Source organism: Octopus bimaculoides, chromosome 21 (assembly GCF_046866305.1).
Source record: "Octopus bimaculoides isolate indiv1 chromosome 21, ASM4686630v1, whole genome shotgun sequence".
Classification (NCBI taxonomy): domain Eukaryota; kingdom Metazoa; phylum Mollusca; class Cephalopoda; order Octopoda; family Octopodidae; genus Octopus; species Octopus bimaculoides.
In genome coordinates this window covers 7,809,867-7,827,705 of record NC_142948.1, presented here as the reverse complement: position 1 = coordinate 7,827,705, position 17,839 = coordinate 7,809,867, and the positions used below count along the sequence as shown (strand labels likewise).

General features: G+C 37.1%; 2 protein-coding genes across 4 annotated transcripts; both read left to right on the top strand.

The window, feature by feature from the left end:
• Positions 1-1,179: 1,179 nt before the first annotated feature.
• Positions 1,180-5,223, top strand: LOC149131487 (uncharacterized). Of its 2 annotated transcripts, none has more exons than XM_089339418.1 (2): positions 1,180-1,952; positions 2,858-5,223. In XM_089339418.1, the coding sequence occupies exon 2, from the start codon at positions 2,894-2,896 to the stop codon at positions 4,094-4,096; it is 1,203 nt and encodes a 400-aa protein (XP_089195544.1). In that variant the 5' UTR covers positions 1,180-1,952; positions 2,858-2,893; the 3' UTR covers positions 4,097-5,223. The 2 variants fall into 2 exon arrangements, with proteins under 2 accessions (XP_089195544.1, XP_089195543.1); XM_089339417.1 differs by having other exon boundaries at positions 1,918-2,100.
• A 2,201-nt stretch (positions 5,224-7,424) lies between these two features.
• On the top strand, positions 7,425-12,245 carry LOC106882008 (uncharacterized). 2 transcript variants are annotated; one of them, XM_014932548.3, is made up of 2 exons: positions 7,425-7,563; positions 8,548-12,245. In XM_014932548.3, the coding sequence occupies exon 2, from the start codon at positions 8,907-8,909 to the stop codon at positions 10,509-10,511; it is 1,605 nt and encodes a 534-aa protein (XP_014788034.1). In that variant the 5' UTR covers positions 7,425-7,563; positions 8,548-8,906; the 3' UTR covers positions 10,512-12,245. The 2 variants fall into 2 exon arrangements, with proteins under 2 accessions (XP_014788034.1, XP_052831311.1); XM_052975351.2 differs by having other exon boundaries at positions 7,486-7,922.
• The last annotated feature ends 5,594 nt before the right edge of the window (positions 12,246-17,839 follow it).

The following is a 17,839-nucleotide window of genomic DNA, read 5'->3' as shown; positions in this document are numbered from 1 at the left end:
TACATGCTCACATTTTTTTTCCCCACATTAAATTCCAAGATAATCATAATTTACTCTCAAGTGAACTAGTAGAAAATGTCATTGAAAAATCCGTATTTTTACAAAAGCTATAAAGAAAGAAATTCTGGTTGAGGGGGACACGTAGATGAGTCATGAACCTTTCCTCTAACCAAGAGATTTTTGACGTTGCAGCCCCTACTATAATGAGGCACTAGCTGCTAGTGAGTTTAGGGACTGCATCCCCTACATGCCAGGCCCTAACACCCACAGAAGGAAGTATTGCAGAAATATAATTTCGTTTGCCCCTCTCCCTCAACATAGAAATGTGTGTAGTTAGGATATTCCTTAGGCTAGTAGATAAGTACTTCACATGTTCATGTAGGTACGGATACATATTCAACAAACACAACCTAAGGGTCTCTTGTAGCAGCGCCCCTAATGTTAAGAACATTCTAGTTAACATTCCTAGGCCATGAACGGAGGTGGGATGCTCGTGCACGCACTACAACAGAAGCCCAGTGGCAGGTCGTTGGGAAACCAAGGGAATCATCTATGAAGCTGAGGTGGTAGGAGCATCAGCCATGGCTTTTTCAACGACTACTACACTAGCAGGAATGGCAGTGTCAATAACAACCTGTACAGAAATAGCAGCAGCACCATTGAGAACATAAGTCACTACGATAGCACCGATAACAGCACTGCCACCGATGATGTCCCCTACACTAGGTCTGAGAGCATCAGCAACAACGTCAACATCAACAAAAAGTGTCGCCAACACCCGTACACAGAAATACATCAGATGTTCCAGAAACACCTTCATGCAGTACTTTTCCAACGATAGATCCTCATTCAGGATCCCAGAGAGAAGATACACTACGTCATTAGCCAGTCATGTATAGCAACTGAAAATGAAGGAACTCCACACGTAATATGAAAGATCCTAGAAAATCCAGGCCCCTACATCAATGGGATCAAGCGTTGTAAGCTGTGCATAGCCAAACAGACGAGGATATTAAAAGACTCCTTCGACCCATGGAACATCCTTAACTCCCGGACAGAAGTTTTTGAACCCTGCTTGCACTTCAGGAAATTCCTTAGGTTCAATTACAGATTGGGGTCAAAGGGAAACAATCCCTTGTAGTTAACATAACGAGTTCTCCCCCATTTTCTAGAGATACCATAGGCCAACGGGTTTAGGTTCTGCAGAAACGTTGTAAAGCTAACTGCTTAATGGACGTGAAACCCTGAGAAGCCCCATAGACCGATGATATCTATATACTCTACTGCTCTTTAACTTAGAGTGTGCTTCTTTTTCGGATTTATGATTTACTGACGATATATATATATATATATATATAAGCCACACACACATATACATGTATATGTTTTTTTTTTCGTTTATATAACATACATACACTCAACTGCGCGAATAAATACACACACGTGTATATTCTACATGTAATAATATCCATCATATGATGTTTTGATATATGGAGTAACTTTACATTAAAAAGTGGAACGTACAATTTCCAGTAATTCAGACCGATTTATGGTTCCAGCAGACAAAATGCATCTTGGGGGATAATGTGGGAGATGCGCTGCAACAGCCACTTCGATTCACGGCGCTTCCACATCGGAGGGCCATTTCCCCAGCCACAGGCCTTACCTTGAACCTGCCAGAGAGCGACCGATATCTTGACAGTTCGCTTTTCTTAGTCTGACGAACAGTGGAGACTGGACCAGTAGCTCAACATAGCAAATTGTTGCTTGTGTCACAGCATGTGGAATCCCAGATGAAGGCGACCTACCGTTAGGGAACGGGAAAAACTGTCACACACCGACAGGACTTTTCCTGGGACCTGGGTCTTAAGACGAGGAAATAACTTTCACTGACATTTCACACTGCGCATGTGCAACGGGATATTGATTTCCGCCACGATCTCGAAGCATTGGTAATAGAATCACTTTTCAAAACAGTCATTTTATTTCGTAAGAAATCATAATTTTCCGACAGAAAAGTACTCATATTTATCCACTATATTATAGTACATATATGACTGTCATCACTAACTTCTTAGTAATCACTGTGATTAATACGAGGTATTTTCTTAAAGTTTTTCTCTTCATCTTCATTAATATAACTTTTGGTGACATAGTGAAATGGAATGGAAACATTGCTATAGATGTGATACTACAGTGGTTACAAACCTCAGAAATCCATAATTTTTGACGATTCCTATACATTATCACATTTTTCAATTAATACTTGTTCTTTTTTGCTTTTTCTCTTAGGTCTGTCTTTAATTGATTATTTGTAATTTATCTAAATAGGGTTTATTTCTCTCCCGTAGTACACATTCTTTTATAATGGAAGTATTGTTAATTTCTTAAATTAACTCCGAAACATTGTTAGATCGTTAGATTGTGTCGCTAATTTTGTTTCGAAATGGACACGAAATATTGTCTAGAAAATTTCAATTTAAAAGCACCTGTATTAGGGGAGGGAAATAACAGATCTTGTATGTCTGCAACGACGTTCTACTCTGAAATAACTTGGAGTTAAACAGTAATCGACCGATGATGAAGGACCTTCCTGGACAGAAGGCTCCATCTCCACTATCCTATAGTTTAAAATAAATTATCTGATAGGGTTACTTTTATCTGTGAAGTATAGAGTTCGCATGAAACTCTTTGATGTAATTTTAATAACAAATTTAAAGTTCAAATGTCGTCATCAATCTTTATGTTTGCATGTTATATTTAAAGTTTCATCAACATAAAAACGTGGTATATTTTCCATCGTTAAACCTATTTTTAAGTATCCACTTTATCTTATACAGTTTCTCTATTCTTTCAGAAATATTCAAAACGAAGTTGTCAGAGGAGAATAATTATGGAAAATGAATTCTGTGAGAAACCAATTCGAATTAAAACAGAGTCTGAAAGCATTGGTTTTCCTGATGAGATGCAGAAAGAGATAGAAGACACATTATACTCCTGTGATGTTTGTAGTAAATCGTTTTCTGAAAGTGGTCACTTAGATATTCACAAGTGTGTTCATACAGACGAGAAACCACACCACTGTGATATCTGTAGTAAATCATTCTCTTGCGAAAGTCAGCTACTTAGGCACAAACGTATCCATTCACAAGAGACAACATTTCACTGTGATGTTTGTGGTAAAACATTTTCTAAAAGTCATACATTAACTACTCACAAATGTATTCACTCAGAACAGAAGCTATACCAATGTGATATCTGTGATAAATTGTTTTCTAAAAGTGGTAACTTGAATTCTCACAAACGTATTCATACAGGAGAGAAACCATATCAGTGTGACATTTGTGGTAAATCATTTACTACAAGTGGTGCTTTAAACACTCACAAACATATTCATACAGGAAAGAAACCATACCACTGTGAAACTTGTGGTAAATCGTTCTCAGTTCCAAGTAAACTAAGGAGACACATATATATTCATACTGGAGAAAAACCATATTGCTGTGATTTCTGTGGCAAATCATTCTCTCAGAATGTTGACTTAGGTAAGCACATACGGATTCACACAGGAGAAAAACCATATCACTGTGATATCTGTGGTAAATCATGCTCTACAAGCAGTGACTTGATTAAACATAGGCGTGTTCATACAGAAGAAAAACCATTTCTCTGTGATATCTGTGGTAAATCCTATTCATTAAGCAGTCACTTAAATACACACAAACATATTCATACAGGAGAGACACTATTTCACTGTGATGTCTGTGGCAAATCATTTTCTAGAGGTGGGACCTTAAATGCTCACAAACGTATTCATACAGGTGAGAGGCCGTATCACTGTGATATCTGTGATAGATCATTTTCCACAAGTAGTTCCTTAAATGCTCACAAACGTTTTCATACAGGTGAAAAACCATATCACTGTAATATTTGTGGTAAATCATTCTCTGAAAATAGTAACTTAAATACTCATAAACGTATTCATACAGGAGAGAAACCATATGACTGTGATATCTGTGGTAAATCATTCTCTCACAGAAGTGCTTTTAACAATCACAAATATGTTCATAATGCAGAAAAAAAGCAGTTTCTCTGATATCTGTGACAAATTTTTCTCGAGCAATTTGCAGTTAAGTAGAGAGACACATCTTCATAAACTGAAAAAAATTATATTATTTGTCTTTACTTTTATTTCATTTCTCTTCTTGACATGAAATTGTTATTTTTTCCCTCTCTCCAAATTTATAGTCTTTAAATAGTATTCATTAAGAGATATTATACAAATATAATGATGGTTGTTGTGTTACTGCCAAAAGAAAACAAATATTACAGAAATATTACCATAGGCGTAGGAGTGGCTGTGTGGTAAGTAGCTTGCTTACCAACCACATGGTCCCGGGTTCAGTCCCACTGCGTGGCACCTTGGGCAAGTGTCTTCTACTATAGCCTCGGGCCGACCAAAGCCTTGTGAGTGGATTTGGTAGACAGAAACTGAAAGAAGCCCGTCGTATATGTGTATATATATATATGTGTGTGTGTGTGTATGTTTGTATGTGTGTCCCCCCAACATCGCTTGACAACCGATGCTGGTGTGTTTATGTCCCCGTAACTCAGCGGTTCGGCAAAATAGATCGATAGAATAAGTACTAGGCTTCTAAAGAATAAGTCCTGGGGTCGATTTGCTCGACTAAAGGCGGTGCTCCAGCATGGCCACAGTCAAAATACTGAAACAAGTAAAAGAGTATACACATTATATAGATAGAGAAACAAATGATTTACGCAAGAGCTATAACAGTAACAGTTGCAATATTTCTGGGAGAAAGGAAATGTAGGATAGTCAAGAAGGGAGGGTGCATCGGTAAGTAATTGTTCCTTTGTCTGTATATATATATATTATGGTTTCAAATTTGGACACATGGTCAGCAAGTTCGTGGGAAGGGTTTAAGTCAATTATATTGACCCCAGTACTCAACTGGTACTTATTTTATTGACCCTGAAAGGATGAAGGGTGAAGTCAACCCTTGCAGCATTTCAACTCAGAATGTAAAGTCAGAAGAGAAGGTAATGGTTCTGCAAGCTTGCCTCCTTTATTTTTACATGTAATATCTATATGATATCTTGGGTATGATCTGATTATAAATGCAAAAAGAAATTAATATTAAAAGTAAGAGACTTTTCCATTCTTCCTGAGAATTAAACTAATACAATTGCTTGTTGTTCAGATACCTGTCTTCGTCTTTTGTTTTCTGTAAATTTGAATGATATAAATGTGTGTATATATATTATTCAAATATATATGCATATATATATGTTTGTATATTTATGTATGTATATAAATAAGAAAATGGAAAAAATTGATGTACAGACGTTATTTATTTAAAGGCATTCTAATTCATGCAGAGAATTTCCTGCCTACAGCTGTTTCCACAACCAATCAAATCAATTACAGAAATAAAATTCTGTGTCTCTTTGGCATGGTTTTTACAGCTGGATGCCCTTCCTAACACCAACCACCCAGCTGAGTGGACAGAATGCATTCTCATATATATATATATATATATATATATATATATATATATATATACACACACATACATAGGGGAGAATATACGAAAAAACAACAGCAGACAAGAAGTTTTGAGACTTTTTTGAAGGGAAGAGTGTTGTAACTTGGAATTCATTGTAATTTTAGTATCGTACCAGGGGAGACAACTCTTCTTTTCCACTTTTTTTAAATTCAGTTTTCAGTACAAAACAGACCAAGACTATATTTACCTCTATCAGTAAAGAGGCTATGTACCTCCAGCCACCATTTCTGAACAGAGTTTTCTGTTGCCCAGTGCAATAGTAGACATGAAACAAATGGTAACTTTCTGACTGGTTATATGCCATAACCAAGGATATACTACCTTGAATACACAAATGCATGTATGAGGTGGTTCTGAAAATTCCTGGCTTTAAGGGTATCATGAAAGACGTGGCTGGAGGCCCAACCTTCCAAGTTCTTTTACAGGGCTTAGAAAAACTGAAAAACTACTGCAATAAGTGTAAATATGAGAGGAGAATATGTTGAATAAAATTATAACCAGCTGATCTGCTTGTATTTTCTTTTACCCAGAGCCAGGAACTTTTCAGCATCCCCTCGTAAGTGTGTGAAAGGCTAGGCTACTATGAGAGACTATTTAATCAGGAGAATGGAATGGAGTTTCTCCTTTGTGAACCCAAAAGAGGGACCATCTATCCTACATGAGAGTAGTATGACACATAAATCTATTAAAGCTGTGCCAACAGGAAAACTGATAAACAGCAGTTACTACTGAGATGCTTTAACTATGTGGTAGAGTAAGATATCGTCTTGTTACCTGTATAGTCAATTGGCCTATTCAAGAGGGCTCATTTCCAGTGACTGGTGTAGTGGCATTATAGTCTGTTGTGACGAGGGTAAGGGAGATGTCTAAGGAAGAAGTAATTATAGAGGTGGCTATAGTTGATAAGAGACTGCAAGTGGAAACCTTCTACAGAAGGAGATTAGTTCAGTCATCGCTGCTTAACCCAGGCGAAGCATACAGGCTAAAGAGTGAAACGGTAATGACCCTGAGATACCTGCTGATGATATGGAAGGGTTTCTAGTACTGTGAGGGATTTAGAATAGCTTATGCAGTTTCTGTGGGGTGAAAAGCATTTGCCGTCTGTATGTATATATATATATATATATATATATATATAAACAAATAGTAAATGAGTATATGCATATATACGTACAGGTATGTGCGTACCGACATCCACCTGTATGTATAGGTGCATATCTGGGTACAGGACATTGCAAACAAAACGTAGACGAGAAAACACACAAGCCACATAGAGAACATTCTATTTCATCAGCTACCCCCGTTTTAACACCGGCGTTTCAAAGAGCTGGGCAGGACGCATCGTTAAAACGGCTCTTCCCATGGACCGCAAATTAAATTTGTATACACAAATTAAATCTTGCCATGGAGGAATGTAGTGGCGGACAAAAAACAAGACAGGAAAACAAACAGAAAAGGCTTTACGGCCAGACGAGAAAAATTATGTGTGTATATAAAGACCCCCTTCGGTCATGAATGACCATGGGATTGCACCTAGAAAGTTACCCACCGAGGCACATGTCTGCGCAAGGTTGTTTGTGGAAGACCAGCAGTCGCCCATGCATACCAGCCTCCCAACTACATGCCATTGATGTTATCCAAGGGAAAGGCAAAAGTTGAAACAGCTTGGCAATAGTGACGTCGCAATCCACTTCTACAGCTGAGTGAACTGGAACAACGTGAAATAAAGTGTCTTGCTCAAGAGCCCAACACACATCCCGGTCCGAGAATCGAGATCACTGCGCACGCGCGCACTCATGCACACACTTGTGTACCTCATTATGAGCAGACGCTACTTTCCACTCACATTTCACACAGCGCATGTGCAACCGGATATCTCCCGCCACCACCTTCAACTATTCTCCTCTCATATTGACATTGATTTCATTTCTGAAAACAATAATTTAATTTCGAAAGAAATCTTAATTTATTGACGGTAAAGTACTCATATTTATACCGTACATTATAGTACATGTATCTGTTTACTAACAACATAGATCACTATCAATGACTAAATAATTACTGTGGTTTATACGAGATATTTTTTCCTAATGTTCTCTTCATTCAATCGTTTTTCTTTTCTTTTCACTTTCATTAATCTAACTTTTGGTAAATGTGAAGAATTACGGCGTAATTTCGAAGATATGAGGAATGTATAAAAACATGACGTTTTACTTAAAACGAAATGGAAACATTGTTTACTACAATCATAATATTGCAGTGATTACAAACAAGTCTATAATTTGATACAGTTATGCATTAATGCATCTTAAAATTAATATACGTCTCCCTTAGGTCTGTATTTAAATAATTACTCGTTACCTAAATTGTTTTCTGTTTCCCGTAATACACATTCTTTTACAACGCAATTATTGCCAATTCTTAAACGTTCGTCGTTACGTGGTAAAATTGTGTTCCTGATTTCTTTCCAAAATGGAAACGAAATAATGTTTATTCTGAAGAGTAAATATTTTCATTTCAAAAGCACGTGTATTGCGAAGATGGAAAAAGATGTTAAAGCAACTTACACGTTTTTGATTTATAAACAGCGTTAAAGGAAATAGTAAATGCAGATGGAATAATTTGTGTGATGTAGGAGAAATAATGGATATTGTTATGTCTGCAATGATGTTCTGCACAGTGAGAACTGATCTGGGGTTAAAGCATCGACTGACAATGAACTACCTTCCTGGATAGAAAGCCCTATGTCCACTATTTTATAGTTTTGCATAAATAATGATAGCGTTGCTGTAGTCTGTGATATATAGACCTCTCATGAGGTTGTTCGATGTAATTTTAATAACAAATTTAAAGTTCAGATGACGACGTAAATATTTATATTGAAAATGTAGCAAATTTTCCATCATTGAATCTACTCTTAAGTATCCCTCCATCTTATACCGTTTCTCTATTATTTCAGAAATATCAGATGACATTGGTATAAAAGTATTTCTTACTTCAGATGTGTGGTCGATATATATCATCTTTTAAAAAGGAAGTTGTTCCACAGAATGGATATCATTCTGTTTCTATAAGTTTGTGATGGAATTAGTGGGGAATGTTTGTTGTGATTTGAGATCATTTGCAAAATTCTTCTACTTCTCTGTCTGGAATATCTTCAAGAGCTGGTTGTTTTCTAATTAACCATGGAGAAATTTTCACAGGAGTTTGTAATATCTTCAGCCATCAACAAAGATCACGTTTTATGGAATTATAGCAGTAGAAATAATAATTGTTAAGAAAATACAGAAGAAACGAAGTTGTCAAAGAGGAATAATTATGGAAAATGAATTCTGTGAGAAGTCAATTCAAATTAAAACAGAGACTGAAAGCATTGATTCTTGTGATGAGATTCAGAATGAGAGAGAAGAAACATCATATACCTGTGATATCTGTAAAAAGTCATTCTCTCAAAAAAGTCATCTAACTGATCACAAACATATTCACACAGGAGAGAAGCCATATCGTTGTGACATATGTGGTAGACTATTCTCTGCAAGTGGTGCCTTAAACACTCACAAACGCATTCACACAGGAGAGACACCATATCACTGTGATATCTGTGGTAAATCATTTTCTGTAAATGGTAACTTAAATGCTCACAAACGTATTCATACAGGAAAGAAACCTTATCATTGTGATACCTGCAGTAAATCATTTTTTGACAGTCACACTTTAAATAATCACAAACATATTCATACAAAAGAGAAACCATATTGCTGTGATATTTGTGGTAAATCTTTCCCAAATAAAAGTAAATTAAGAAGACACATATATATTCATACAGGAGAAAAACCCTATTGCTGTAACATCTGTGGTAAATCATTCTGTCAAAATGTTGACTTAAATAAGCACATACGGATCCATACAGGAGAAAAGCCATTTCAGTGTGATATTTGTGGTAAATCTTGTTCTAGAAGCAGTGACTTGATTATACATAAGCGTGTTCATACAGGAGAAAAACCGTATCACTGTGATATCTGTGGTAAATCTTTCTCTGGAAGTAGTGCCTTGCATATACATAGGCGTATTCATACAGGAGAGACACCATATCACTGTGATATTTGTGGTAAATCATTTTCTGAAGGTGGTACCTTAACTAAGCATAAACGCATTCATACTGGAGAGAAACCATATCACTGTGATATCTGTGGTAAAACATTCTCCATTAGGGGAAATATAAATGGGCACAAACGTATCCATACAGGAGAAAAACCATACAAGTGTGATATTTGTGGTCAGTCATTCTCTAAGAACAGATATTTAACTGAACACAAACGTCTCCATACAGGAGAAAAGCCATTTCACTGTGATATCTGTGGTCAGTCATTCTCTGTGAATAGACATTTAACCAAACACAAATGCATCCATTCAGGAGAAAAGTTATATCAGTGCGACATCTGTGAGAAATCATTCTCTACCAATAGATATTTAACTAAACACAAATATATTCATACAGGAGAGGGACCATATCCTCATGACTTTTGTAACAAATCATTTTCTCATGGTAAAGCTTTAATTATACGCAAACACATTAATACAAATGAGAAACCATATCAGTGTGATATCTGCGGTAAATCATTTTCTCAACAATATTTAACTATACACAAACGCACTCATACAGGTGAGAAGCCATATCTCTGTGTTATCTGTGGGAAATCTTTCTCTCAAAATGTTCACTTAACTCTACACAAACGCACTCACACAGGTGAGAAGCCTTATCACTGTGATATATGTGGAAAATCTTTCTCTCAAAGAAGTACCTTGTCTAATCACAAATATGTCCACAGAGCAGAAAAACTGTACCTCTGTGACATTTGTGGCAAATCATTCTCCAGAAGTTTTCAACTAACGAGACACAAGCGTCTTCATACAGAGGAGTAGCACACAAGACAAAATGCTTAGTGACATTTCATCCACCTTGATGTTCTGGGTTCAAATTCTACCATGCTTAACTTCCATCCTTTCAGGGTCTATAACAGTAAGTAACAGTCAAGTACTGGACTTCATGGAATCAAACTGTTCCCCTCCCACAAAATGTCAGGCCTTGCATATATAGTAGAAAGGATATTTTTGGTAACTCCATCTCTGGAAATGGGTAGCTTCACATCACTCAGACTGATTTATACAGAAGAGAAGCTATTTCAAGGTATTTGTGGTAAATGACTTTCTGTTGGTAGTCACTAAACAAGACAGAAACATATTAAAATGAGAGAGAAGCAGAAGATAAACAGAACGATAAGTATCCAAAAGAATAGTCCCTTCATCATTATCATTTACCCTCCATTTTTCATGCTGGTATGGGTTGGACAGCTTGACAGGAGTGGCAAGCCAGAGGACTGCACCAAGCTCCACTATCTACACATACACACTTGTTTTTGTTTACCTCTCCCAAACCAATTCACATAACTTTGCTCAGCTGGAGCTATTAAGAAGCGTGGACATACTTTTACAGTGGACTGCAAGCAAACCAGCTCCATCAGAGAGGCCAGTGTTCACAATCAGCAAACATACATAAAGACAAAGGCAATATTCTGAATGCATGCACTTCTATATCTTATCTTTAATGTCAACTTTTCCATGCTTTTATGGGTCAGATAGAATTTATAGAGGCAGTTCTCTATCCTTTCTGTTGTTTACTCTCACCTCTTTCCAAGCATTTTTTTTTTTCCTTTTCTGTTTGTGTAAGTTTTCTTCTTCCTGAGGTGGACACATTTACAAGTAAAGAAACCCTAAGAATTTTTTTGTTTTTTGTTTGCTTAAATTTTTATTTCATTTTTCTTTTTATTATGAAACTATTGTTTCAGTTCATTTTTTTTTCTCTCTCCAAGTCTTTAACCCTTTAGCATTCACATAATTCTATCAAATGTAATGCTTATTTTTTTCTCATTGTTAATTAATCTGCTTTATTTTGTAGCTTTGAGATTTTGATGAGGTAACTGTTAATTTTTAGAATGATATTGTGAGGTTGGTGTGAGAGGGTAGATCAAGCCAGTTTGAACAGAAAGCAGGTGGAATATTTTGGCTGGATATGGCCAGTTTAAAAGCTTAAGGGTTAAATAATACTCATTTAGAAATATTATACAAATGTCATGATGGCTATTGTGTTACTGCCAAAAGGAAGCAAGTGTTTCAGCAATTTTACCATACAGATTATTTGGACAGAGAGGCAAGAAATGATTTATGCCAGAGCTATAAAAGTGATAGTTACAATATTAATAGCAATATTAGGACGGTGAGCTGGCAGAATTGTTAGTATGCCAGGCAAAATGCTTAGTGGCATTTCGTCCATCTTTACATTCTGAATCAATATTCCACCAGTGTCACCTTCGCCTTTCATCCTTTCAGAGTTCATAAAATAAGTACCAGTTTAGCACTGGGGTTGATGTAATCGGCTTGCACCCTCCCCTGAATTTCTGGCCTTGTGCCAAAATTTGAAACCATTATTAATAACTATATTTCTGGGAAGAAGGGAGGCCAGATAGTTAGGTAGTTGTTTCTATGTTTATATAATAATATCTGTATATGATATCCTATGTATCATCTGAATTACAAATACAAAAGAATGGAATAACAAAAATGAATATATAAATTATTTCATTAAACAATTGCTGAAAAGAATGATTTTTATAATTTTTTTTTAACCTTTTTGTATTCAGATTATTCTGTGAAATGTAATGCTTATTTATTCACATTGTTTCGAATTAATCATGCATTATCTTGTGGTGTCAAAATTTTGATGATGTCATTTCAAGAATAACATTGTCCAGAAACCTGTGGAAGGCTGGATCTAGCCAATTTGAACATGAAACAGGTTTGGGCTGGATATGGCCGGTTTAAATGCTAAATGATTAAAGCGAGGTACTTATGTATATATAAGGGTAAAGGGTAAAGACCTCCCTTCAGTCACAAATGACTATGGGATTGCACGTAGAAAGTTCTCCTCTGAGGCACAAGTCCAGGCAAGATTGTTTATGGAAAACCAGCAGTCGCCCATGCGTACCAGCCCCCACCCCTCTCCATGCCACTGATGTTGTCCAAAGGAAAGGCAGAGGCTGATACAGCTTGACACAAGTGACATCGCAACTCATTTCTACAGCTGAGTGAACTGGAGCAACATGAAGTAAAGTGTCTTGCTCAAGAACACAACACACAGCCCGGTCCAGGAATTGAACTCACTACCTCATGATTGTGAGCCCAGTGCTGTAACCACTGAGCCATATGTGTGTATATTATACACTCACAAACAACTGTATGCATCGATGTATAATTAACCCCATCATTAAATCATCTGCTTTACATCCCCTGAGAATCGCTTGGATCTGCTCGCATTGGACTTAATGAAATCAAAGTGCCTGTGACAAACCTTCTCAACAATTTATCTTAGACTAGTCACTGCATTCCCCCTTTCTATCACCCACTCACCTTTTCCACTCTTGCGAGCTTACCTACACATAATCTGCCTCTATCAAATCTCTCCCCCACAACATCTTCCTAACACCCAATCCCTCTGTCCACTCTGGTCAAATTGTCCAACCCATGCCAGCAAAAAAAGCAGATGTTAAATGGTGATCTACTTGTTTTGGTCCTTTAACTGCGACCATGCTGGAGAATCTTTGGTCAAATGAGCTGTCCCTAGCCCATCACCCTCTGCTTTATTTTTGTGAATCTGCTATTTATGCTATGGGTCTCCATTGCCAAGGGCATAAACACACCAACGTTGGTTGTCAAGCAGTGGTGGGGGCGGGTTCAAACACAGGCATGACAGCACACAGATGCAGGCACGGGCATGGCTGTGTGGTTAGGAAGCTTGCTTCCCAGCTACATGGTTTCGGGTTCAGTCCCACCGCGTGGCACCTTAGGCAAGTGTCTTCTGCTATAGCCCCGAGCCGACCGAAGCTTTGTGATTGAATCTGGTAGGCGGAAGTTACTGCCGTGTGTGTATATGTTTGTGTATGTGCTTGTGCCTCCGAAAGAGAGATAGAGGGGGTATATATATGTATGTGATTATAAGGAAAAGTTTTTCTCCAATGCATAGACTTCACTTTGAAGTGCTCCAGATATTCAAACCTGAGGCATTAGAATAATGTAGAAGAATCCAATTTAGCCAAATCCAATTCACATATACATCATCATCGTCGTTTAACGTCCGCTTTCCATGCTAGCATAGGTTGGACGATTTGACTGAGGACTGGTGAAACCGGATGGCAACACCAGGCTCCAATCTAATTTGGCAGAGTTTCTACAGCTGGATGCCCTTCCTAACGCCGACCACTCAGAGAGTGTAGTGGGTGCTTTTACGTGCCACCCGCACGAAAACGGCCACGCTCGAAATGGTGTCTTTTATGTGCCACCCGCACAAGCCAGTCCAGGGGCACTGGCAACGATCTCGCTCGAAAATCCTACGGGAGCCAGTCAGGCGGTACTCGCAACGGCCACGCTCAAAATGGTGCATCTCATGTGCCACCCGCACAAGAGCCAGTCCAGGGGCACTGGCAACGATCTTACTTGGCTTGCCGGGTCTTCTCACGCACAGCACATTTCCAAAGGTCTCGGTCAGTAGTCATCGCCTCAGTGAGGCCCTATTCAGCCCTAGACCCAACATGCATGAATTTCTCCAAAAGTATATACAATACATCAAACATATTAAGCACATGCAGAGTAATCAATACATTAAAAATGAACATATAAATATATATACATTATATATTGAAAAAATAAATACATTATATAAGTCAACTTAGAGATTATAAAACAAAGTCATAAAAAAGAGCTTTGTATCTCCTTCTCCAACCATTCAAAAATACTGTCACTCCCTGGTCTTTTTGCATATAGCTCTATAAAAACACTCAGTAGGTAATTCCCATTGGAAAAATGTAGGACATTTGAGCCTTTCTAGAAATTTATTTTCCCTGATGAAGGAGATGGTGTCCAGTAATGAATGTAAATGTCTTTTTTATAACTGGATCCCCAGAAACGGCCGTAAGATTATTAACACCCAAACTTTTCATCTTATAGACTTTGTTTTATAATCTGTAAGTCGACCTATATATATATGTATTTATTTTTCCAGTATATTTTTAATGTATATATCTATATATTTATAATGTATTAATTTCGTTATATGTTTTTATATATCTATATATTTTTATGTTTGATGTATTGAATATATTTTGGGGAAATTTCATACATATTGGGTCTAAGGCTGAATAAATATAAATGTATATATGAATTGATTCTTACTTCTACAATATATATATATACAGCAGGCTTCTTTCAATCCACTCAAAGATTTGGCCAGCCTGAAGACACTTGCCCAATGTACCACGAGGTGGGACTGAACCTGGAATTATGTGGTTGGAAAGCAAACTTCTTACCACACAGCTACGCCTGTGATGATGTTTCATTAGTAAACTGCTCCATTTCCTACAGCCTTATTATATTCAATGTGAGACAGATAACTTACCCACTTCTGAATGAAAGAATACCCTTCCACTAGCTGCTGCAGTCAAATAGTCATCTCAACTACTCTTATTCTACCTGTTCAGTAGCACCACTGATGTTTAGTCTTATCCACCCAAGCCCCTGAGAGTATAAAAAGGTGGATGATTGATTTGATTTGGGTAGGATTTCAACTATATACATCACAGTTAGTTCCCTTCGTACAATTTTTTTTTTTAATTCTGAAAACGATTTATATTCTCATTTTTAAAAAAATCATATTAATAGATTCTGAAATGAAGTATTGGTCATATGTGTGTGAGAGAGAAAGAGGTAAAAAGTGAGGCAAAAGAATGGTTTTCATCTGCTGTTGGCACATTTCTGTACTTTTTAACACTAAGTCTATTGGAGGTGATTTCTTGAAATGAATATCAGTTTAGTTGGCTTTCAACAATATATCTGCTTTATGTATCATACACAGGTTACTGTTTTGAACTAATACTGCTTCTGTTGCTAATAACAAATTTTTATTCAGTTTGTCAACTAAATGCAACATTGCCAACCTTGCAATCGTGTGATGTAAATGGATGAGGACAGCCAAGTCAAGAAGTGCTAACCTTTAACTGTGGAAGAGGTAGGCCCAGGATAGACCCTCATAGCCATTTGATGTTTCAAAAATTTTATTATATTTTTAGAATTAAATACTGATGGAAATTGTATTTTTAAAAAATTGTTAAAATATTTTGTGTATTGTAGAAGTATAACCAATTTATTGCAGATGAATTTTAACAACAAAATCTTACATGGACCCTGATTGAAAACCACTTAGTTATTTGGAGAAAAGAAAAAGCATTACCATTAATGTTTAGTAGGCCTTTTGAGTTGCAGGGGACAAACAGAAAGAAACCAGTTACCTGCATTGAATGCTTGCAACAGAATAGACTAATTCAAAGTTACCAGGAGACCAGCTGGTGCTATTAAACTTAATTCATTACCTAATTTGTAACCCAAGAAAGGTATACATCATTCAATGAGTGTCCTTAGCTTCTGGCTTTCTAATTTCACTCACAAAGCTTTTGCCAACCAAGGCTATCATAGAAAATACTTGCCCAGTGTGCTATGCAGTGGGGTCAAGCCGTGTGATTGCAAAGCAAATTTCTTTATCACACAGCCATACTTATACTTAAACCTTAGAAGACAACGACCAATCTATCGACCGAAAAGTCAAATAACAAAGATTGTATTAGTTCATTCAATTTCCTACAAGAATGTATATAGTTTTATATATGTAAGATTATTACTTTATTTTTTATAATTTTTTTTTAAGAATAAGCGCATGCCCTTTGTAGGGCTTGTGGAAAAGGGTTAAATACTCGATTGGGATCTATTTTGGTGGCTTATCTTTTCATTGGAATAATCTTTTATCATATCTTTTACTTGTTTCAGTCATTAGAGTGTGGCCATGCTGGAGCACCACCTTCAGGAATTTTACATGAACTGACCCCAGTACTTTTTTCTTTTCAAACCTGGTACTTATTCTATTGGTCTCTTTTGCCAAACCACTAAGTTACAGGGACGTAAACATGCACACACATATATATACACCTAACCATTAGGCACATGGCCTAGTGGTTAGGGTGTTGCACTCCTGATTGTAAAATTGTGGTTTCAGTTCATGGAGCCTCACTAAGGACATGTCAAGCGACAGGTTGTTGTGGCAATTTGCTGTACTTGAGAAGACGCATCAACCTAAATAAAACTATAGTCATCCATACATATAGGCATATTGTTTGCAGGTGCTGGTGCCATGTAGACGCCCCTGTGCCAGTGGCAGGTAAAAAGCACCCAGCACACTCTGTAAAGTGGTTGGCATTAGGAAGGGCATCTAGCCATAGAAACCATGCCTTAAGCAGACAGTTGAAGTCTGGACAGCTGTCAACATGCCAGCATGGAAAGCAGATGTTTAAGGACGATGATGGTGACTGGGCTATGCATTGTGTTCTTAAGCAAAGCACTTCACTTCACATTATTCCAGTCCACCCAGCTGGCAAAAATGAGTAACCCTGCTATAGACCGGAGCCCCATGCAGAGAAGAATATATATATATGTCAGAGAAACCAGCCCTATGATTTTTATGGAGTAATGCAGACTAACCTTCAGAGGGAAGTAGCCATTTACAGGGTCTTCCAAGACTGGTGGGAGGAAGGGAGAAAGTTAACCTCAAACCAAAAATCTAATACATCTACTTGCAACAGCCTGGAATTCACCAAAGACACCCAACAGCCAGATGGTGGTATTAAACAAAATGAGAGATTATTTATATCAACCACTGAAGAACAGCTTCAGGCATCATCTATCTGACGGCCTTCCATAGTTTCTATCAACAAGATTTTAATCACAAAGCTTTTAAAATGTCCTGCAGCAAACTGCTTTATTCTTTATTTACACTTGACGGATATTTGTCCTCATCTTGTTTGTTGTTAACAACAAACAAGATGAGGACAAATATCCGTCAACTGTAAATAATGTACATAATTCCTCATCTCTTGAATATAGAACTATGCTTTAGTCTTTTTTAACTGTCCCAAGGTTATGCAGTTTGTGACTTTATTGAAAGCCTTTGCAAAGTCTACATATTAGGCACAAGCATGACAGTGCCAACACAACTGGCCTTGAACCAGCTATGCAATCTGTTAGAAATAGCAGTCAAATCACAACCTACTATATTAAATAATGCAAAAGACTGGTTGATTTATACCTAGATACACTAT